Source organism: Odocoileus virginianus, chromosome 11 (assembly GCF_023699985.2).
Source record: "Odocoileus virginianus isolate 20LAN1187 ecotype Illinois chromosome 11, Ovbor_1.2, whole genome shotgun sequence".
NCBI classification, from domain to species: Eukaryota; Metazoa; Chordata; class Mammalia; order Artiodactyla; family Cervidae; genus Odocoileus; species Odocoileus virginianus.
In genome coordinates this window covers 23,493,995-23,517,482 of record NC_069684.1, presented here as the reverse complement: position 1 = coordinate 23,517,482, position 23,488 = coordinate 23,493,995, and the positions used below count along the sequence as shown (strand labels likewise).

The following is a 23,488-nucleotide window of genomic DNA, read 5'->3' as shown; positions in this document are numbered from 1 at the left end:
TTTGTACCTGTGTTTTAAGGTGGTTATAGAGGTTGATCGCTTTACTCCCACAGCTTAAGTAATGCATATAGCATGTATCACCATGGCCTAATAATCTAATCACAAATATTTTTCTCTAGGCTTAAATACATTTATGAATAAATTAGAACTAAATCTAAACATAGTAGACAGACACATTTGTATGGTACTAACAAGGAAGTTTTGCTATGGATCAGATAGATGTCTTATAAAAACGGTAACCCTAAAGCAACAATAAATGTGCAAATCCGTGTTTTATGCTCAGTAAAGTTAGTAAAGCTGTTCTGTCAAAGAGTATGTCAGAAATGTCAGGTTTTTAGGGGTATTGTTTATTTAAAGGTTATTATTCCTCCTAAAATGACAAGAGCAAGATGCAAAATCTCCACAATAACCAAACATTGGAAGAATTCTAAAATTATTAACATTTCCTTATAAAAAGGAATGTAAGTGACCTTTAACATACAAAAATACCTTGTTAAGAAGAGAAATAATTTTAAAACAGTTTAAAACATACTGTTTACAGTATGGGGCAACACATACATGGTAATGGAATAAAGAGGTTGAGAAACTTAAAACTTGTATAGAGGAATACTTGGTAGTATTTACCAGAATTATATATGTATTTATCCTCTCTCAATTCTACTAGGCCCTTTCCCAAAGATAACCCTGGCAAAAATTTGGAGTGATACTGAGGTATACACAAGATAAGAAAGACACCCAAATGTCAGTTCATAGGGGAGTGGATGAGTAAACTAGTACTTTGAAACATCTACACAGAAAGTACTGATAGTCACCAAAAAAATGAAGATTGTTTCCATATACTGATATACAGTGATCAGCCAGGATACAGTAAGTGGAAAAGCAAAGTGCAGAATGTTTCTGTTAAACCTACCTTACTGTCAGCAAGGGTGAGAAATGTGAATACATAATATATATATTTGCATGTAAATAGACAATGGAAGAAAAAACTAATAAAAATGGCCACCAGTAGGGAAAGAAAACAGATGGGATGGGAGCAATCCTGTACCTTTTTCCATTGTTTTGACCACCTGAAATTTAAGAATTTAAAACCTAGAAACCTGGGGACAGATCAAGATGGCAGAACTCACTCGTACAAATACAATGAAAACACACCCACCTAAAGAATAATTCTCACCAAATGCCCACTGAACACTGGCAAAAGGTCTCATAGAACCAAAGTGGCAAGAAATATCACCACGAGCTGGGTAGGATGAAACAAGAATCGGTGAGACCTGTGCCCCTGAGCCGTGACCAGTTTCCTCACCCTGGGATCCTTCACCAGCTGAAAGGTCAGCTGGGAAAGAGCCTCAGAGGCTCAAAGGAGGGTGCAGCACCTAGGTTGTGGCAGGCAGGGAAAAAAAAAGAGATCAGCACAGAGGGTCATGCCACCTCTGCACTTCCTAGCCCAAGTGAAGGGAATTGTACAGTATAAAAACCTATCATGGACAGGAATCTGAAAAAATACACATATATATGTGTATATGTATAGCTGAATCACTGTGGTACACCTGAAACATTATTGAATAAATCAACTACATTTCAATTAAAAAAAATCATGATCAAAACAAAGTACCTTAGGAATGAACTTGGTGGCTCAGCTGGTAAAGAGCCTGCAATGCAAGAGACTTGGGTTTGATCTCCAGTTGGAAAGACTGCCTGGTGAAGGCAGTACTCTTCCTTGGACAGTTCCACGGACTCTATGGTCCATGGGGTCGCAAAGAGTTGGACAGGACTGAGCGATTTTCACTTCAGGAAGGAATCTAATCAAGAAAGTGAAATGCATGCTGAAAACTATAATGAACTGATAAAGGATATAGAAGGTGATTCAAAGAAACAAATGCCATGTTGTTCGATTAGAAGAATTAGTTAAAATGGCCATACTACCCAAAGCAATCTACAGGTTTAATGCAATCAATGTACCCATTACATTTTTTACAGAACTAGAACAAGTAATCCTAAAACTTACATAGAACCACAGAAGATCCAGAACTATCAATGCAATCCTTAGGAGGAAAAAACAAAGCTGGAGGCATAACCCTCCTGGACTTCAGACAATACTACAAAGCTACACTAGGCAAAATAGTATGGTGTTGGCACAAAAACAGACATAGATCAGCTCAAGGGAACGGAAAGGCCAAAAATAAACCCACAAACCTGTGGTCAGTTATCTTCAATAAAAGAGGCAAGACTATGTAATGGAGGAAAAGCCTCTTCTGCAAGTGGTGTTGGGAAAGCTGAACAGTTGCATGTAAATCCATGAAGTTGGAAACACTTCCTCACATACACAAAATATTCAGTATCTCTCAACCTATAATGGAAAAAAATCTGGAAAGGAATACATATTTATGTGAATCACTTTGCTGTACACTGAAGTTAACCACACTGTAAGTCAACTAACTATACTTCAATATTTTTAAAAAGAAAAACCCTAACATTTGTAAACAAAATACATAGTGTTATACTACTTTCAAGTGACCTTAGAATATAGTGTTTTGTCTATTTTCTAGGGACAAAAGACCCCACACAAGTCATAATGCAATCATTACTATTAGTAGTAAAATTGGTAGTACATTGAAACCATATTTATGTATTATGTAATGACAGTAATAATTAGATTGATGTCATTAGGAATTTTAAGATTTTTTACAGTATAAAATCAGTATAAATTTACCAGTATAAAAGTACACATCTCCTAGCAATTGCCACCAAAAGGGCCTAAAAGCACTGATAATTCAGAATTCAATAGCAATGAGCAGCACCTTAAGGGCTCACATATAGTCTACCAACATTTCCTACTAAAAAATGGACCCTTAAAAAAAAGTATGAGGCGGGAAATAGACAAGGTAAACCTGGGTTATCTTATGCCAGAAAGCAAAGGAACTATCAAATACCCTGTACCAAATTAACAGGTTATAGGACCCAAGAGTGAAAGGATTATTTTGAGCATCAAAATCATGTATGGAGGGGACTGAAACAAATACACAGAAAGTGTAAAATTGTCACTATCATAATGATAGTGAAAAATCATGTTACCTTTGGAAGTTGCTATAGCACCAACTTTAAAAACTAATAGAAAATCATGTATGTATATCCAGTCTTTAAGAGACTTATTTCAGGAAAATAAAATTAAGTTCCTTACAGAAAAATTCCATCTAATGCAGAAAAAGTCATGGAATTTAGAAAACCACCATTAATTGAAACAGGTCAGGGTAACAACCATCAGTGAAATGCTAAAATCGCTAGGTGACATGCTAATAAATGGGTAATTTCAAATGCAGGGTTGAGGCTGACCCCTCCTGAATCCACTGAACTTCAATCAGGAGACAAGGGATGAGACTGCTGGCAAAGAAAACAGTGGAAGCAAAGGCATCAAACAGTGAAACTGCAGTCACTTCAACGTATCAGAACTACGAAGCACACAACAAAGGCCGTATCAAGGAAGGCATCACATATGTGAAGCAGCTAACACTGAAATACCAGCTGTCAGTTTTAAGCAAAGGAATGGCATAGTTTTCTTCACAGACAAATGACTAGAGCAAAAGTTAGACAACCAGATATAAGCCTTCTGATTGTAATGGAACAGGATACACAGCATCCATTCCTAAAATATTAAACCTGAATCTGGTCAAGCTACTGGATGTAAATATTACTTTATAGCAATAGAGGACCAAGTTAAAGGACACATAAAGAGGCAGACAGCCAAATGTTGACATTCTACAGGACCAATAACCTGGCTCCTCCAACAAATGAATTACATGAAGAAAAAGGAGTAGGAGATGGCTCCTCCCCCCAAATTGTGAACAGTACTTGAACCCTGATTCAAAGGAAAAGGTAGGTTGTCAATGATATGCCAGAAGTCAGCAACTTTCATGTTCTAGTTATGATCTGTAATCAGTCAGTAAAGTCACTCAGTCATGTCCAACTCTTTGCAACCCCATGAACTGCAGCACTCCAGGCTTCCCTGACTAGCATCAACTCCTGGAGCTTGCTCAAATCCATGTCCATCAAGTCGGTGATGCCATCCAACCATCTCACTCTCTGTTGTCCCCTTCTCCTCCTGCCTTCAGTCCTTCCCAGCATGAGGGTCTCTTCCAGTGACTCAGTTCTTCGCATCAGGTGACCGAAGTATTGGAGTTTCAGATTCAACATCAGTCCTTCCAATGAACTTTTTTCAGACTGATTTCCTTTAGGATTGATGATTTGATCTTTTTGCAGTCGAAGGGACTCTCAAGAGTCTTCTCCAACACCACAGTTCAAATACATCAATTCTTTGGCATTCAGCTTTCTTTATAGTCCAACTTTCACATCCATACATGACTACTGGAAAAACCATAGCCTTGACTAGACGGACCTTTGTTGACAAAGTAATGTCTCTGCTTTTGAATATGCTGTCTAGGTTGGTCATAGCTTTTCTTCCAAGGAGCAAGCATCTTTTAATTTCATGGCTACAGTCACCATCTGCAGTGATCTTGGAGCCCCCCAAGATAGTCTGTCACTGTTTCCATTGTTTCCCCATCTATTTACCATGAAGTGATGGGACTGGATGCTACGATAATAGTTTTTAATATTGAGTTTTAAGCCAGCTTTTGCACCCTCCTCTTTCACTTTTATCAAGAAGTTCCTCAGTTTCTTTACTTTCTGCTATAAGGGTGGTGTCATCTGCGTATCTGAGGTTATTGATAATTTCTCCTGGAAGCCTTGATTCCAGCTTGTGCTTTGTTCAGCCCAGCCATTTCACACGATATATTCTGTATATAAGTTAAATAAGCAGGGTGACAAAATACAGCCTTGACGTACTCCTTTCCCAATTTGGAACCAGTCTGTTGTTCCATGTCCAGTTCTAACTTGTTTCTTGACCTGCATACAGATTTCTCAGGAGGCAGATAAGGTGGTCTAGTATTCCCATCTCTTTAAGAATTTTCCAGTTTGTTGTGATCTACAGTCAAAGACTTTGGTGTAATCAATAAAGCAGATGTTTTTTTGAAATTCTCTTGCCTTTTCAATGATCCAGTGGATGTTGGCAATTTGATCTCTGGTTCCTCTGCCTTTCCTAAAACCAGCTTGAACATCTGGAAGTTCACGGTTCACATACTGCCAAGTCTGGCTTGGAGAATTTTGAGCATTACTTTGCTAGCGTGTGAGACGAGTGCAATTGTGTGGTAGTTTGAACATTCTTTGGCATTGCCCTTCTTTGGGAATGGAATGAAAACTGACCTTTTCCAGTCTGGTGGCCACTGCTGAGTTTTCCAAAGTTGCTGGCATATTGAGTGCAGCACTTTCACAGCATCATCTTTTACGATTTGAAATAGTTCAACTGGAATTCCATCACCTCCACTAGCTTTGTTCATGGTGATGGTTCCTAAGGTCCACTTGACTTAGCATTCCAGGATCTAGGTGAGTGGCTCTAGGTGAGTGATCACACCATCATTGTTATCTGGGTCATGAAGGTCTTTTTTGTATAGTTTTTCTGTATTCTTGCCACCTCCTATTATCTTCTGCTTCTGTTAGGTCCATACCATTTCTGTCCTTTAGTGAGCCCATCTTTGCACAAGATGTTCCCTTGGTATCTCTAATTTTCTTGAAGAGATCTCTAGTCTTTCCCATTCTATTGTTTTCCTCTATTACTTTGATCAGTGAGGAAGGCTTTCTTATCTCTACTTGCTATTCTTTGGAACTCTGCATTCAAATAGGTGTATCTTTCCTTTTCTCCTTTGCCTTTTGCTTCGCTTCTTTTGTCAGCTATTTGTAAGGCCTCCTCAGACAATCATTTTGCCTTTTTGCATTTCTTTTTCTTGGGGATGGTCTTGATCACTGCCTCCTGTATAATGTCATAAACCTCCATCCATGGTTCTTCAGGCACTCTATCAGATCTAATCCCTTGAATCTATTTGTCACTTCCACTGTATAATTGTAAGGGATTTGATTTAGGTCATACCTGAATGGTCTAGTGGTCTCCCCTACTTTCTTCAGTTTAAGTCTGAATTTGGCAGTAAGGAGTTCATGATCTGAGCCACAGTCAGCTCCAGGTCTTGTTTTTGTTGACTGTATAGAACTTTTACATCTTTGGCTGCAAAGAACATAATCAATCTGATTTTGCTATCGGCCATCTGGTGATGTCCATGTGTAGAGTCTTCTCGTGTTATTGGAAGAGGGTGCAGCCAAATAAACAAAGTTGTCCCCTTTTCTACTTTGCTAATACCACTACCTTAGTTCAGGCCCTTGTCATCCTCAACAATTAAGATATCCTCCTAGCTGTTTATCTTGCTTGTTGTCTTTTCCTTTCACGGCTATCCACCACATAGCTGTTATTTTAGGGCAAACTATCATGTCATTCCTTTGCTTAAAACTCTGACAGCTGGTATTTAAGTCTTAGCTCCTTCACACATGATGTCTTCCTTGATACAGCCTTTGTGGTGTGCTTCTTAGTTCTGATACGTTGAAGTGACCGCAGTTTCACTGTTTGATGCCTTTGCTTTCACTGTTTCTTTGCAGACAATCTCATCCCTTGCCTCCTGATTTAAGCTCAGGTGTCAGTTCCAGGAACATCTTCTAGACGGATGTCAGGTAGGTGCTTCCGTACTACCCCATGGATATTTTATCACTGGGCTGATGACATCATCAAGTTGCTGCACAAGACAACTTTTTCTCCCTTTATTCATTTCTGTTACAGATGAAATAAATATGAATACAGCAAATACATACCATTCCAGCAGGACTTTTCCTCCTGGGATAGGTTTTCAGGCCTTAAAGAGACACATTTTGTTCTAAGGGCTCTTGAAGATGGAGCAAGAAAACAAGTAGTGATTCTCTTTTGGTTCAGCCATCACACAAAGAGGTTGAGCATTAGTTAGATAATCCAGAACATCACATTTACCTTCCAATGTACTGTCTGTCTTCACAACCAACTAAAAGTGAGCTGTGCAGATCTGGGTAGCCAGCCCAGGATTAAAAATTACCACACATGAGTTACATGTCAAAGAGCAAGATAGTACTGCTGGATGAAGTAATGCTCTTTAAAAAAATACAGGAACACTTACATGTTGCTAAAAGATTAAATTTGAAGGAAAAGACAACCATACAGAACATATTTTCACAAACTTTTTTTTTTTATTACTCTTTGCACTATGCTTGGGAACAGTATGTTTAGAAAAATATTATTCACTGACAGAACACTCAAATAAAAATCAGGTTTTTATCTATTAGAAAAGTCTCTTCTTGCCTAAATGGTTTTCCTGCAAGGTCAGTAGGTTCTGGAGCTGATCACCATATTGCTCGCTGGATCCCAGACAGTTGCCCATGATCAGCTAAGTGACGGAAGACGATACGGCTGAGCCTCCAGCGTCGCTTTACACCTCGTGGACGGGACGTCATAACACATCGATTTCTGATTCTAACGGGGCAGCTATCCCGGGGAAGGGCAGCGATTTCTTCATCAGCCACCTCCTATGGGAAGTCACAACATTATTTACACAGATCACATGCATTTATGAATTCTAGATGATGAGTCAATGCTCAGAGGAAGAGAACACAAAAGGCTAGATTGATTAATGCAGCCGAGTTCAGCAAAAGGACCCTGGATACTATGATGAATTTTACTGAGTAGAAACAGGCCAAAAGGAAAAATGACAGAATTGTTTGACATACTCGCAATGTAATTTTTCAAAATTAAATTGAAACCTAACAAACAAAATCAAGAATCCACAAACTGTAAGTGTAAAGCTCAAAAAGTTTTCACCAATAGAAAACAGCTGTGTAACCAGCAACTAGCCTAAGAAACAATAACAGTCCCCAAGCCTTCCCTCTCCCTCCTTTCGGTCCCTGACCTCAAGGCTAACATTCTCATTTCTCTTTTGGAAAATACATGCATGCACTTCTGTTGTCTCCCCAAATGACTGTCCCAGCTTTACTGAGAAAATTGATATATAACAAATCGATCTGTACAGCAAACGAGGAAACTAGGCAAAGGGAAAATGAAACAAAAGAGCATTCTGTGAGAGCCTGTAAATTCATTAGCACTGGGACAGAAATTCGCCTTGTAAGCTAGTTAGCAGGCAACAAAGAGCCATGTAAGTTCCCAGGATTCACAGAGGCTCTGCACAGCTATTGACGGTTCTCAAGCTGGAGACTCTTCATGGAGGTCTTCATAAATTTGTCCTCCCTAACATCTTAAGCTTTGTTTCTCAGGAGCCACTTACTACTGCCTAAATATAGGCAAGTAGCTTAATGCCATTACAATAAAAGCTGTAACACAGTGGTCCAAGGCACTCTGTTTTCTGCTTATCTGGCTGAATTTAGATAAGATTTAAAAAGAATCCATGATAATGAAGAGCCTGTATATTATTCTCCAAATTTAAATGAATGAAATAATTTTTACTCTGAGCTTTTGATAAGTTTAATGACCTTGAGTATGAGTTATAGTCTCTGATAAGACTCTTGAATGCAGGTATTTTATGCTAACAATTTGGTACAGGACTTATGCTTCAGGAAGCCTGAGCTGACATTCTCTTTTTCAAGTTAAACAGTATGACAAGAAGTCAAACCTATATGAAGGCCACCTCGTGGGTAAAGGAATTCAGAAGCAGGCTTAGGGATGGCCTTCGATAAGGAATAGTGTAGGTCATGTGCTGGGCACGCTGAAAGACTGGGATGAACTGGAGAGACACCATAGGTCAAAATAATTTTCCAATTTCTGTGTGGTCACCATGCCTCAGTACTTTCTAAGTATCACCTAATGAAAAGGCTGAAAGGCTAGTTAAAAATGAATAATTTTTTCATTTGAAACTAATCAAGTTTCAATGGTATTTGTTTATGTTGACCAAGAAAACTAGATTCTAGTCTTCACAAAGTATACGAAGTTACAACAAACAGTATGAAGTGATTTGAATTAATGGTTTTCTGGCAGATACTCATCTTAATTAGCTAACCTGAAGGTTTTTTGGAAGAATAGTATTCTTCCTAAGGGAATTGATCCGTAGCCTCTCATCTGCATACTCGTAGGCCATTTTTCTTCTCTTTACATCACGCAACATTCTCCAATCAACATAGTAACTTCGAACTTGGCCTGAAGCTGATGAAGGAACCACCTAAAGGAGATAAGGAGTAAGTGAAGGAGAGTCAGAGACCCAGGATCTGCCAGAGGATCAAAACCCAACTCCACCCACGAGGGGACAGGCACCAGCCCCTCAGAGAAAGAAAACTACTGTTCTGCAACCCACAGAATAATCTGCAAATTCAGGCCAGACACTACCCTGGGACTACCTGGCCCCTGGTCATTATTGGGTGAGCAATGCTGGGATGCAAAAGATGTCTTACAGAGGAACGCTTCTCCAAAGTCAAGAAACGTAACCAACCTACTACATACATAAAATACAAACAGCATTTGAGATAAAATGAGGTGACAGAGGAATATATTTGAGACGAACGAACAAGATAAAACCTCATAAGAACAACTAAGTGATGTGGAGGTAGGCAATCTACCCAAGAAACAGTTCAGAGTAATGACCATAAAGACAATCAAAGGACTCATACTCGGCAGGAGCACAGATGCAGAGGGCAAGAAATTATAAACTTTCAAAAAAGAATTAGAAAATACAAAGAACAATGAAACAATTAAAGAATGCAATAACTGAAATGAAGGATACTATAGAAGGAATCAGTAGTGGACTCAATGATTTAGAAGAATGGATCAGTAAACTGGAAGACATAGGAGTGGAAATCACTGCCATGTAACAGAAAAAAGAATGAAAAGAAATGAGGCCAGATTAAGGGACCTCTGGGATAACAGGAAGCATGCTAACATTCACATTATAGGGATCCCAGTGAGAAAGGGTCTGAGAAAATATTTGAAGAAACAATAGCTGAAAACATCTGTGATTTGGGAAGGGAAACAGACACCCAAGTACAAAAAGCATAGAGAGTCCCATACAGGATTAATTCACAAAGGAAATATACCATAACACACTGTAATCAAAATGACAAAAGTTAAAGGTAAGGACAGACTTAAAAACAACAAGGGAAAAGCAACAAATGACTTGTAAGGGAATTCCCATTAAACTACCAGCTGATTTTTCAGCACAAACTGCAGGCCAGAAGAATGTGCATGATGTACTTAAAAGTGATGAAAGAGAAAAACCTACAACCAAGAATACTCTACTCAGCAAGGGTCTCATTCAGATTTGATGGAGAAATCAAAAGCTTTACAGACAAGCAAGAGCTAAGAAAATTCAGCACCACAAAACCAGCTTTATAAAAACTGATAAAGAAACTTCAAGAGGCAGAAAAGAAAAGGCCACAACTACAAACAAGAAAATGACAAAATGGAAACACTCACTGGTAAAGGTAAACATACAATAAATGTAGGAAACCATCCATCCACAAAGCTAGTAGGGAGGTTAAAAGACAAAAAAAAAAAAAAAAACCATTTGTATCCACAACAAGCAGTTAAGGGTTACACAAAACTAGATGTAAAATATAAAATAAACAATAGTAATCATGAGGGGAAGAGAGTACAAATGCAGAGTACCTAAAATGCATTAGAAAATAAGAGATCAACTTACAACAAGTAAGTATAAATACACATTCCAATATAAAACCTCATGGTAATTGCAACAAACCAGAAGTCTATAATATACATACAAAAAAGAAAATGGAATCCAAATATAACACTAAAGAGAGTCATCAAATCACAACAGAATAAAAGAGTAAAGGGAGAAGAGACCTACAAAAACAAAAGAAAAGACCTACAAAAACAAATCCAACACAGTAAACAAAATGGCCGTAAGAATATACATATCGACAATTACCATAATGTAAACGGATTAAATACTCCAACCAAAAGACATAGGTTGGTTGAATGAATATAAAAGATCCACAAATATGCTGTTGATGAAAGACCCACTTCTCAAGAAATACAGAATGAAAGAGACAGGATGGAAAAATGCATTTCATGCATTTCATTTATTTTATTTCATCAAATAAAAGTTGGAATAGCAATACTCAGATAAAATATACTTTTTAAAGATGGCTACAAGAGACAAAGAAGGACACTATATAATGATCAAAGGATCAATCCAAGAATATAACAACTATAAATATATATGGACCCAACATAGAAGCACCTCAATAGATAAGCCAAATGTTAAAAAAACATAAGAGGAGAAATTGACAGTAACAATAGTGAGGGACACTAACCCCCCACTTATATCAATGGGGTATAACACCCCACTTATAACACCCCACAAATATCTATCTGGATAGATCATCCAGACAGAAAATAAATAATGAAACACAGGCCTTAAATGACACATCAGACCTGATATTTATAGAGCATTCAACCCCCAAACAGAATACACATCCTTTACAAGTGCACTTGGAACATCCTCCTGGATAGATCCCATGCAGGGGCACAGAGCAGACGGTGGTCAGTTTGAGAAAACTGAAATCATATCAAGCATCTTCTCCTATCATGAGGCTATGAAGCTAGAAATCAAGTAAAAGGAAAAAAACACACACACACACTGAGATAAAACAATATGCTATTACACAAAGAATCACTGAAGAAGTCAAAGAAGAAATCAGAAAATATCTGGAGACAAATGAAAATGAGATATAGCAAAAGCACTTCTAAGAGGGAAGTTAACAGTGATACAAGTTTATCCCAGGAAACAAGAAAATCTTAAATAAACAACCTAACATTACACCTAAAGCAACCAGCGAAAGAAGAAGAAATAAAATTCAAAGTTAGTAGAAGAAATCATAAAAGGGCACAAATGAATTAAGAGACTAAACAATAAAAAAGAGCAATGAAAGTAAAAGGTTTTGGTTTTTTTTTTAAGATACACAAAATTTACAAATCTTCAGAGAGACTCATCAAGAAAAAAAGGGAGAGAGCCAAAATCAGTAAAATCATAAATGAAAAAGGAAAAGTTACAACCGACACCACAGAAATACAAAGGATTATAATAGACTAGTATGAGCAAAAATATCCCAATAAAATGTGTAACCTAATTGAAATGGACAAATTCTTTGAATGGTACAATCTCCCAAGACTGAACCAGGAGGAAACAGAAAATTACTAATACTGAAATAAAACCAATTATTTAAAAAGTGCCAATAAGAAAAGTCTAGGAACAGGCAGCTTCACAGAAGAATTCTACCAAACATTCAGAGGTGAGTTAACACCAATCCTTCTGAAACTATTCCAAACAATTGCGGAGGAAGGAACATTTCTGAACTTATTCAATGAGGCCACCATCACCCTGATACCAAAACCAGATAAAGACATCACAAAAAAAGAAAATCACAGGCCAGTATCACTGATGAACATGGATGCAAAAATTCTCAACAAAATTCTGGCAAACAAAAGCCAACAACAGATTAAGGATCAAGTTGGGTTTATCCAAGGATGCACGGATTCTTCAATATACACAAGTCAATCAATATGATATACCACATTATTAAAAGATAAAAATCATATGAAAATCTCAATAGATACAGAGAAAGCTTTTGACAAAATTCAGCACTAATTTATGACAAAAACTCTTCAGAAAATGGACACAGAAGGAACCTACCTCAACATAATAAAGGTCATATATGATAAACCCACAGCAAACATTCTCAATGGTGAAAAAGTATTTCCTCTAAGATAAGTAACAAGACGAGTGTGCCCACTCTTGCCACTATTATTCAACATAGTTTTGGAAATGCTGGCCATGGCAATCAGAGAAGAAAAATAAAAGGAATCCAGACTGGAAAATAAGTAAAAACTTTCACTGTTTGCAGATACTACACATAGAAAACTCTAAAGATATTATCAGAAAATTACAGAAAATTATCAGAAAATAACAAGAGCTAATCAGTAATTTTAGTAAAGGTGCAGGCTGCAAAATCAATACACAGAAATCCCTTGTATTACTATACACTAACAATGAATAATCAGAAAGAGAAATTAAGGAATTAATCCCATTCACCATTGCAATAGGAAAATAAAATACCTAGCAATAAACCTATTTAAGGAGACAAAAGACCTGTACTCAGAAAACTATCAGATATGGATGAAAGAAATCAAAGATGACATAAACAGATGGAGAGATATACCATCTTCCTAGATTAGAAGAATAAACACTGAAAATGACTATACTACCCAAAACAATCTACAGATTCAGTGCAATTCCTATCAAATTACCAATGGCATTTTTCACAGAACTAGAGCAAAAAACTTCACAATTCGTGTGGAAACACAGAAGACCCCAAATACTCAAAGCAATCATAAGAAAGAAGAATGGAGTGAGAGGAATTAACTTTCCTGACTTCAGATTATACTACAAAGCTACAGTCATCAAGACAGTATGGTACGGGCACAAAAACAGAAATATAGTCTAATCGAACAAAACAAAAAGCCCAGAGATAAACTCATGTACCTATGGGCACCTTGTTTTTGACAAAGGAGGCAAAATTATATAATGAAGAAAAGATAATCTCTTCAATAACTTGTGCTGTGAAAACTGGACAGCTATATGTAGAAGAATGAAATTAGAACACTTCTTAATACTATACACAAAGAGAAACTCAAAATGGATTAAAGACCTAAATGTAAGACCAGAAACTACAAGCCTTCTGGAGGAAAACACAGGCAGAATACTCCGACATCAATCACAACAAGGTTCTCTATGACCCACCTCCTAGAGTAGTGGAAATCAAAACAAAAATACACAAACAGGATCTAATTAAACTTAAAAATTTTTGCACAGCAAAGGAAACCATAAACAAGGTGAAAAGACAACCCTCAGAATGGGAGAAAATAATTGCAAATGAAGCAACTGACAAAGGATTCATTTCCAAAATATACAAGCAGCTCAGGCAGCTCAATATCAGAAAAACAAAGAACTCAATAAAAAAATGGGCAGAAGACCTAAACAAACATTTCTCAAAGAAGATATACAGATAGCTAATAAACACATGAAAAAAAATGCTCAACATTGCTTATTATTAGAGAAATGCAAATCAAACTACAATAAGGTACTACCTCACACTAGTCAGAATGGCCACCATCAAAAAATCAATGAACGATAAATGCTAAAGAGGATGTGAAGAAAAGGAAACCCTCTTGCACTGATAGTCAGAATATAAATTAATATAGCCACTGTGGAGAACAATATGGAGATTTCTTTAAAAACTAAACTACCATATGACCCAGCAATCCCACTATTGGGCATATACCCTGAGAAAACCACAATTCTAAAAGACACATGTATCCCAATGTTCACTGCTGCACTATTTTCAATAACCAGAACCCAGCAGCAACCTACATGTCCACTGACAGATGAATGGATAAAGAAGCTGTGGTTCATATATATAACAGAATATTAGTCAGCCACAAAAGGAATGAATTTGAGTCAGTTCAAGTGAGGTGGATGAACTTAGAGCCTGTAAGTCAGAATATTAATACTGTATATTAACACATATATATGTGGAATCTAGAAAAATGGTACTGATGACCCTGTTTGTAGGCAGCAATAGAGAAGCAAGACAGAACAGACTTGCAGACACAGCGTGGAAAGAAGAAGGTGGGACGAATTTAGACAGTACCACTGAAACATATATATTGCCATGTGTAAACTAGATAGCCAGTGGCAATTGCTATATGATGCAGGGAGCTCAACCTGCGCACGGAGACAAGCTAGAGTGGGAGGGAGTTTCAGGAGGGAGGGGACACATGTACACCCAGCTGATTCACACTGACGAATGGCAGAAACCCACAGAACACTGTAAAGTATTATCCTCCAATTAAAAACAAATAACTTTTAAATAAGAAAAAGAAATTCAACATCCATTTATGATAAAAATTCTCCAGAAAGTGAGCACAGAGAAAACACACTTCAGTGCAATAAAACCACAGCTAACATCATCATACTCAATGGTGAAAAGCTGAAAACATTTCCTCTAAGATCAGAAATAGTCAATAAAATTTTTAAAGTCCTAGCCAAATCAGAAAACAAAAAAAGGAATCCAAATCAGAAAGGAAGAAGTAAAACTGCCACTGTTTACAGAAGACTTGATACTATACATAGAAAATCATAAAGATGCCACTGGAAAGCTACTGAGGGTCATCAATGAACTTGACAAAGTTGCAGGATAGAAAATCAATACACAGAAATCTGTTGCATTTCTCTACACTGACGACAAAAAATCTGAAAGAGAATTAAGAAAACAACCCTATTTATCATTGCATCAAAAAGAATAAAATACCATCCTTGTGGCTCAGATAGTAAAGACTGCCTGCAATGCGAGAGACCTGGGTTCGATCCCTGGGTTGCGAGGATGCACTGAAGGGACAGGCTATCCCCCCCGGTGTTCTGGCCTGGAGAAGTCCATGGACTGTATAGTTCATGGGATCGCAAAGAGCCAGAGACAACTGAGCCACTTTCAGTTCACTTCAAATCTGCTGAGGGCTTCCCTGGGGCTCAGTGGTAAAGAACCTACCTGCCAATGCAGGAGATATGGGTTCAATCCCACCATCAGGAAGATTCTCTGGAGGAGGAAAAGGCATCCCACTCCAGTATCCTTTTTTTTTTTTTTTCCACTCCAGTATTCATGCCTGGGAAATCCCAAGGACAGAGGAGCCTGGTGGGCTACAGTCCATGGGGTCTCAAAAGAGTTGGACACAACTTAGCAAGAATAAATAAACTAAAAAAACACAACTAAACAAGAATAAAACCTACCAAGAGAGGCAAAAACCCATACTTCAAAAACTGTAAGACCTTGATGAAACTGAAGATGGCACAACACATGGAAAAACATACCATGTTCTTGGATTGGAAGAATCAATATTGTGAAAATTAACAATTTTATTGTGAAAATTACTAATACTATCCAGGGCAATCTATAGATTCAATGCAACCCCTATCAAATTATGAGTGGTATTTTTCACAAACTAAAACAAACTTTTTTTTATTTGTTTGGAATTATAAAAGACCCTGAATAGCCAAAGTGATCTTGACAAAGAAAAATGGAGATAGAGGAAATCAGACTCCCTGGCTGCTGACAATACTGCAAAGCTACAGTAATCAACAGAATATGGTCCTGGCACAAAAACAGATTAATGGAACAGGACTGTAAGTCCAGCAATAAACCCCTGCACTAGGGTGAATTCATCTAGGACAAACAAAGAATATACAATGGAGAAAAAACAATCTCTCCAGGAAATGGTCCCAAGAAAAGTTGCACTGCTACATTTTCCTAGAGGAAGATATAGGCAGAACAGTCTTTGACATAAATTGTCTCTGACATAAATTGCAGCAATATGTGTTTGGACCCATCTCCTAGAATAATGGAAATAAAAACAAAACTAAACAACTGGGACCAAGTCAAACTTATAAAGTTTTGCACAACAAAGGAAACCTATAAACATGGGCTGGGAGAAAACATTCACAAGTGATGGTACTGACAAGGGCTTGATTTCCAAAATATACAAACAGCATACACAACTCACTAACATAAAAACTAACAACCCAATTAAAAAATGGGCAAAAGATTTAAATATACATTTCTCCAGAGAAGACATACAGATGGCTAAAAAGCACACAAAAAGAAGCTCAACATGATTAATTCTCAGAGAAATGCAAATCAAAACTACAATGAGTTATCACCTGATACCAGTCAGGATGGCCGATATCAAGAAGCCTACAAACAGTAAATGCTGGAGAGAATGTGGAGAAAAGGGAACCCTCCTATACTGCTGGGTCAGAATGTAAACTGGTACAGCCACTATGGAGAACAGCATGCAGTTTCCTTAAAAATCTAAAAACAGAATTACCAGCAATACGATCCAGCAATTCCATTCCAGGGCATATACCTGAAGAAAACCGTAATTCAGAAAGATACATGCACTCCAGTGTTCACTGCAGCACTATTTACAGTAGCCAGGATATGGAAGCAACCTAAATGTCCTTCAACAAGGGAGATGGATAAAGACGTTGTGGTACATATATGTGTATGTGTGTACAATGTAATATTACTCAGCCATAAAAAAGAATGAAATACTGCCAACTGCAGAGGCATGGATGGACCCAGAGGCTGTCATACTCAGTGAAGTGAGTTAGAGAAGGACAAATATCCTGTGATACCACTTATATGTGGAATCTAAAAATATCGCATAAACTTATTTATACAACAGTCACGTGTAGAAAGAAATCTTACGGTTTGGGGGGATGGAGGGAAGGGATAAGTTGGAAGATTGGAATTGACACATATATGTAACTATATACAAAAGACAGAATTAATAAAGACCTACTGCATAGCACAGGGAACTATACTCAATACTCTGTAAGGGCCTATCTGGGAAAAGAACCTAAAGAAGAGTGGACATGTGTATATGTGTAACTGATTCACTTTGCTCTAGAGCAGAAACTAGCACAACACTGTCAGTCAATTACACTCCAACAAAAATTTTAATCTATTTAAAAAATGAGCAGAAAACATAAATAGACATTTCTCCAAAGAAGACATACAGATGGCTAACAGGTACATGTGCGTGCGTGCTGAGTCACTTCAGTCATGTCTGACTCTCTGTGACCCCATGGACCATGGCCAGCCAGGCTCCTCTGTCCATGTAAAGATATTCAATATCGCTAATTCCCAGAGAAATGAAAATCAAAACGACAGCGAGGTATCACTTCATATGGGTCAAAATGGCCACTATCAAAAAGTCTACAAATAACAATTGTTGGAGAGGGTGTGGAGGAAAGGGAACTGTCCTCCTTTGTTGGTGGGAATGCAAATTGGTACAGCCACTATGGAAAACATTCCTTAAAACTAAAAAGAGTTACAATATAATCCAGCAATGCCGCTCCTGGGCATGTATCCGGAAAAAGCTCTAAATCAAAAAGATACATGCACCACAATGTTTATAGCAGCACTATTTATAATATCCAAGACATGGAAGCAACCTAAGTGTCCATCACAGATGAATAATAAAGATGTGGGGTATATACACACACACAATGGAATATTACTCAGCCATAATAAAGGAGGTAAGGCCATTTGCAGCAACATGGATGGATCTAGAGATGATCATTTTAAGGAAAGAAAATCAAAGACTCATGATATCACTTATATATGGAATTTTTAAAAAATGATACAAATGAACTTATTTACAAAATAGAAGTGGACTCACAGATACAGAAAACAAACTTATGATCATCAGAATGGAAGGGAGGAAGAAGAGATAAATTAGGAGTGTGGGATTAACAGATACACATTAGCATGTATAAGATAATAAGAATTTAGAGTATAGCACAGGCAACTATATTCAGTATCTTGTAATAACCTATAATGGAAAAGAATTAAGAAAAGGAACACACACACAATACCAAATATAAGCAATACTGTAAATCAACTACAGTTCAATAAAAAAAAAATAATAAAAAAAAGACACAAAGTGGATTCATCCTCCCACATCATCCCTTACCTGCCCAGTGACCATACCCCCATCCCAGAGGTAACAAGTTACTAATTTCTTTTCTGTAATCTTCCAGAGATTTTTGCCTATAAAATACACGTACACACTCCCTCTCCCATGTTTCCTCTCCTACCCATTTTTTTTCACATCTAACAACAGATTTTAGAGCTCTTTCTATATCCATGTTTAAAAGCTTCCACATTGTTCTAGGTTGCATATTATTCCACTATATGGAAATGACCAGGTTCAGGAGACACTATCTCAAAATAGGGCTCCTTTGGCATACTGTTTATTTCAAGCAAAAGGAATCTGAGAAACAGCAGGTGCATGAAGGACTTTCTGACCTTTCCCTGGAACAGGTCACAAGACCCTCACGAGAGGGTTCCTTCGTATACCCAGGGTATAAAAGAAGCATCCTTATCTCTGAAGCCTGAGGAACACTGAGAAGAATCTGAATAACAGGCCATGCTAACCTTCCTTTAGTTTTCTACACATAGCTCATGCCTTTAGTCTTACCACATTTTCCCATGACTTACCAGGCTTCATTAACCCTAGCACAAAACCCACTTAGGTTTAACTCGTTTGGTTCGTCTTTCCTTATGAAAACTCCTGTGTTGGGTAAAACTTACAAATTTGTATGCTTTTCTCTTGCCATTGACACAAGGGCTCCAGCTGAGAACTTTTTTCCTCCCCACAGATGCATCATGATTTATTATCCTGTGACCTACTGGTGGATAACTAGACCATACCTCACCAGTTATCATTATAAACAATGCTGCAATGAATAATGTCTTATGTAAATCATTTCATATATATTTGTATATATCAGCAGGATAAATTCCTGGAAGCAGAACTGCTGGCTCAATGGGTACTTTGAAATTGTCACTCAAAACTCATTTCTTAGCGTGAGTTGTCCAGTAACAAGACAGAGGGTTCCTCATTGTCACATGTTTACATGGTGAGAGCCAACACTTCTAACGGTACACACAGGGTATAGGCCATTAGAAACTCAAGTCTTTCCCAAACCAGAGCAGATACTGTATGTTCATTAAATTACAGCTATGGAAAATGATGATGGCCTCTTATAACTGCTGTTTTAGAAATACATGTACAGCATGATACAGACTATAAAACTGAAAATGAGACTACTAAAAAGATAATCTTTTTTTTTTTCAACCTATCAACAAAAGATAAACTGCCTTCAATGCTTCAAAGTCTCAAGGGGAAATACGACAAATTTAAAATCATCTTCTGGAAATAAGACAGCATGTATCAAATCAATATTGAAATTTCATTCATGACTGACTCAAATGAGTACCATGGTCACAGTGGCTGGAAATATGCGTCATGGAAAGAGGGCTTAGGCAAGGCTTTGAAGGCCTGACAGAATTCTGATACAGTTAGGAAGCGGGGGAAGGGAGAGAAGGTGAAGTTTTTCCAAACCAAATGAGGAAATGGACAAGATAGAGTGGTAAGGTCCAAGGAGGTCATTCTGGCTGAAAGAAACAATTCTGAAGGGGCAATGCAATGTCTGCTGTTACCTATGAAACTGAAAGCAAAAGAGAATTAGAAAGCAAAATTAAATATTTTCCCCTTCAATTCTCTTCCAGACTATCGCTAAATAATGTTCTCTCTACCGTCTCCTAACACGTTTCTATTTATTTAAGAAAAAACAAAGAACTTTTTATTCTTTCTGTACAACTTTTTTCTCTGATTATAAACACAATACACTTTTAAAATAAACATTTACTGGTCTCTTACATCTCCTCTGCCCACATTTCTATTATATTGTATTTTCTTACCAGTTTATTACAGTGCTTTACATGTTAAGATTGCTTCCATTCTGTTCTGTACATATTCTAACCTACCCCTCTCTCTCACCCCTCTTCATCTCCTAAAACTATTCCATTGGACTGTCTTCAACTCATGGTCTACCATCATCAATATCTTCTAAATCCTCAACTTCTCTTAACAACTCCTCCAGATATTTGCTCAATAGTTTTCCCTATAGCTCTTTTTCTCCCACAACTGGGAGGAAGCTTTCTTGCTCTTTACTGCAGCTTCCAGACTGTCCCTCCTTCCTGAAAGGAAGCTGTGACTCAAGTGCCACTGGGTTATACTTCCACCACTGCAGTCATCTACCACAGCCCCCACCATTCCCTTTCATTTTTCACTGTCAATCCTGGCTATCACTCCTCCTGTCTTAATTCCCGGTGATCTCAACACAAGTGAAATTATACCCTGATCTCTCCATTCCTCGAACTCTTTTACTCCATTCATTTTGTCCTCCACTCTTCTTTTCCTATTCATTTCCATGCTAGAGGTCTTTTATTCCCAGTGGGTGGAAGTTTTCTATCATCCAATTGTGTGTATCTCATACTTTATCACTTCTTTCTAGCATGTTTCTTCTAACACCCTAATAACAGCCCCTCTGGAACTTTTAATCCGTTGCTCCTACCAGCTTTTCACCTGTCTCTCAGCTTTTGATTTCCTATCTCCTGTGTGCTTAGTCACTCAGTCGTGTCTGACTCTTTGCTGCCCCATGGACTGTAGCCAGCCAGGCTCCTCTGTCCATGGGGATTTTCCAGGCAAGAACACTGGAATGGGTTGCCATGCCCTCCTCCAGGGGATCTTCCCAACCCAGGGATCAAACCCAGGTCTCCCACAATGCAGACGGATTCTTTACAGTCTGAGCCACCTGAATTCCATGGTCTATAAACACAATACTGTCTTTCATACACCCTCAACTCCCTGATCCCTCTTGCACTTCACCTTAATGACTCTTTAATTCTTGCCACTATTCTTCTGATCTACTCTTGACTATTTCACACCATCTCTTCTTTCTTTAAATCCCTGACACCTGCCCCCACATCCCCATGTTTAGCTGATGACTTCACTTTCTCTTCAATTATGAAATCAAAAGCATCTATAATCAGACATATAGAACAGACTTGTGGTTGCCAAGGGGGAGGGGGCGTGGGGAAGGGCTGGATAAGGCCTTTGGGATTAGCAGATGCAAACTATTATATATAGAATGGAAAAACAAGGTCCTACTGTATAGCATAGGGAACTAAATTCAATATCCTGTAATAAACCATAATGGAAAAGAATATGAAAAAATACATACAACTGAATCACTTTGCTGTACAGCATAAATGAACATAACACTGTAAATCAACTCTACTTCAACAAAATAAATTTTTTAAAAAGCATCTGCAATCATATGCACTACATATCCCTCCTCCTATTAAAGATCGGCTCTGTCCAATACAGTAGCCACTAACCACACATGACTAGTGAGCCCTTGAAAAGTAACTAGAGGAATGTAATTCTAAATTTTATTTAATTTTAATGAAAAAAATCTAAACATAAGCAAGGCAAACATTAAAAAATTTTAGTTTTGATAGGACTACATTTTCATCTTAATCGTGGAACGTTTAGAATCCAAACTAAGATGTACTCTAAGTGTAAAATACAAACCTGATTTTGAAGATTTAGCATGAAAAAAAGAATGTAAGATCTCACACATCATATTTAGAGATTACATGTTGAAATACAATATTTTTTGATAAACGTATTTAAAATATTTTAATAAAATTAATTTCATCTGCTTTTAAATTAACTTGATTAAAATTAATTTCATCTGGCTACTCGAAAATTGTAAGTTACAAATGTGGTTGGTATTTTATTTCTATTGGACAACGCCATTACAGATTAACTGTTCATGTTCTGAAGACCAAATAATCTAACACTAAACTCACCACCTCTTGCCTACACAAGCAAAGCTTCAGCAATTCTTCCCTCTCCTACATTATCTATTTTACCCCCTCTACAGAATCTTTCCCTTTGACACAGAAACACGCACTGACTTCTGTCACGTTAAAAATAGAAAACACCACAAAACACCCACTCTTAATCCACCTCCTCTTCAGCTATTGACCCAATTTTCTGTTCCTTTTGCAGCAAAACGTCTTCAAAGGTTAGTCTACGTTTGTAGTCTGTTTGTAGGAAAGATACAATGCATTTCTTTCCTCCTATTCTGTCTCTAATACTTTCACCCCCACCACACCATCGAAACTGCTATGATGCAGGTTCCAACAATTTCCACGCTGCTAACCCCAACAGAGGAGCTACCAGGTGCCGCAGTGGTAAAGAATCCGCCTGCCAATGAAGGAGTCCCAGGAGACGCCAGTTTGATCCCTGGGTCAGGAAGATCTGGAGGAGGGCGCGGCAACCCACTCCAGTATTCTTGCCTGGAGAATCCCATGGACAGAGGAGTCTGGCGGGCTACAGTCTATGGGGTCTCAGAGAATCGGAAGCTACTGATCAGGCACGCACGCAAACCCAACGGGCAATTCTCAGCCCTTCTTTTAATTGACTTTAACCAGAGTTCCCCACTCGCTGCTCCTGATGTGATTCCAGGCCACCACGTTCTCCTCTCTAGCTCTGTTCAAGTCTCCTTTGCTAGGCTTCTCTTTTTTAACATTGGGAGTCTTGGGGGTCCTCATTCTTCAGACACCTGCCTCCACTTACACTCGTAAATTGGAGTCAGCCTGCAGGCTTTCAACACCAGTCAACTCTAAGTTTACAAATAACCCTAAGCTCTAAGTTTCCAAAAAAAGCTCTAAGTTTACAAATAATAAAGTTTACAAATTTACATTTGCAGCTCGGCCCTCCCCGGAATCAAGCCGGAAGAGGGAAGCGGATAGACAGAGAACACTAGAACAGGTCTGCACTGGGCGCTCCTGGTGACAGAACAGTGGAGGGAGGACCTGTGTGTTTGGAAGTTCAGAGTAGAAGGGAAGAAGGGTATAACGGCGCGGGCCAGACCTGCCGGACGATCCGCAGCAGAGAGCCGAACATGGAGGCAGCCATCTTGTCGACCGCAAATGTCAAACCTCTGCAACTTTATTAACACTGCCGCAGACAGCGAGGACACGAGGGGCGGGACCTGGGCCGCAGGGGGCGGGTCTTTAGCGTTCAGGAAGGCGG

At 38.1% G+C, this 23,488-nt stretch overlaps 1 protein-coding gene across 1 annotated transcript; it reads right to left on the bottom strand.

Annotated features, from left to right (window-relative positions):
- Nucleotides 1–7,126: 7,126 nt before the first annotated feature.
- MRPS14 (mitochondrial ribosomal protein S14) lies at nucleotides 7,127–23,434 on the bottom strand. The gene is made up of 3 exons (XM_020902293.2): nucleotides 23,327–23,434; nucleotides 8,964–9,122; nucleotides 7,127–7,482 (listed from the first exon to the last, which is right to left on the bottom strand). The coding sequence occupies exons 1-3, from the start codon at nucleotides 23,369–23,371 to the stop codon at nucleotides 7,300–7,302; spliced, it is 387 nt and encodes a 128-aa protein (XP_020757952.1). The 5' UTR covers nucleotides 23,372–23,434; the 3' UTR covers nucleotides 7,127–7,299.
- Nucleotides 23,435–23,488: the final 54 nt, after the last annotated feature.

Excerpts from the sequence above, each read along its gene's own strand:
- MRPS14 (XM_020902293.2), bottom strand. The coding sequence starts at position 23,371 with ATGGCTGCCTCCATGTTCGGCTCTCTGCTGCGGATCGTCCGGCAG. Across the intron at positions 9,123-23,326 it reads TGCTGCGGATCGTCCGGCAG|GTGGTTCCTTCATCAGCTTC; the intron begins GTCTGGCCCGCG and ends TATCTCCTTTAG. Across the intron at positions 7,483-8,963 it reads TTCTTCCAAAAAACCTTCAG|GAGGTGGCTGATGAAGAAAT; the intron begins GTTAGCTAATTA and ends GACTTCCCATAG.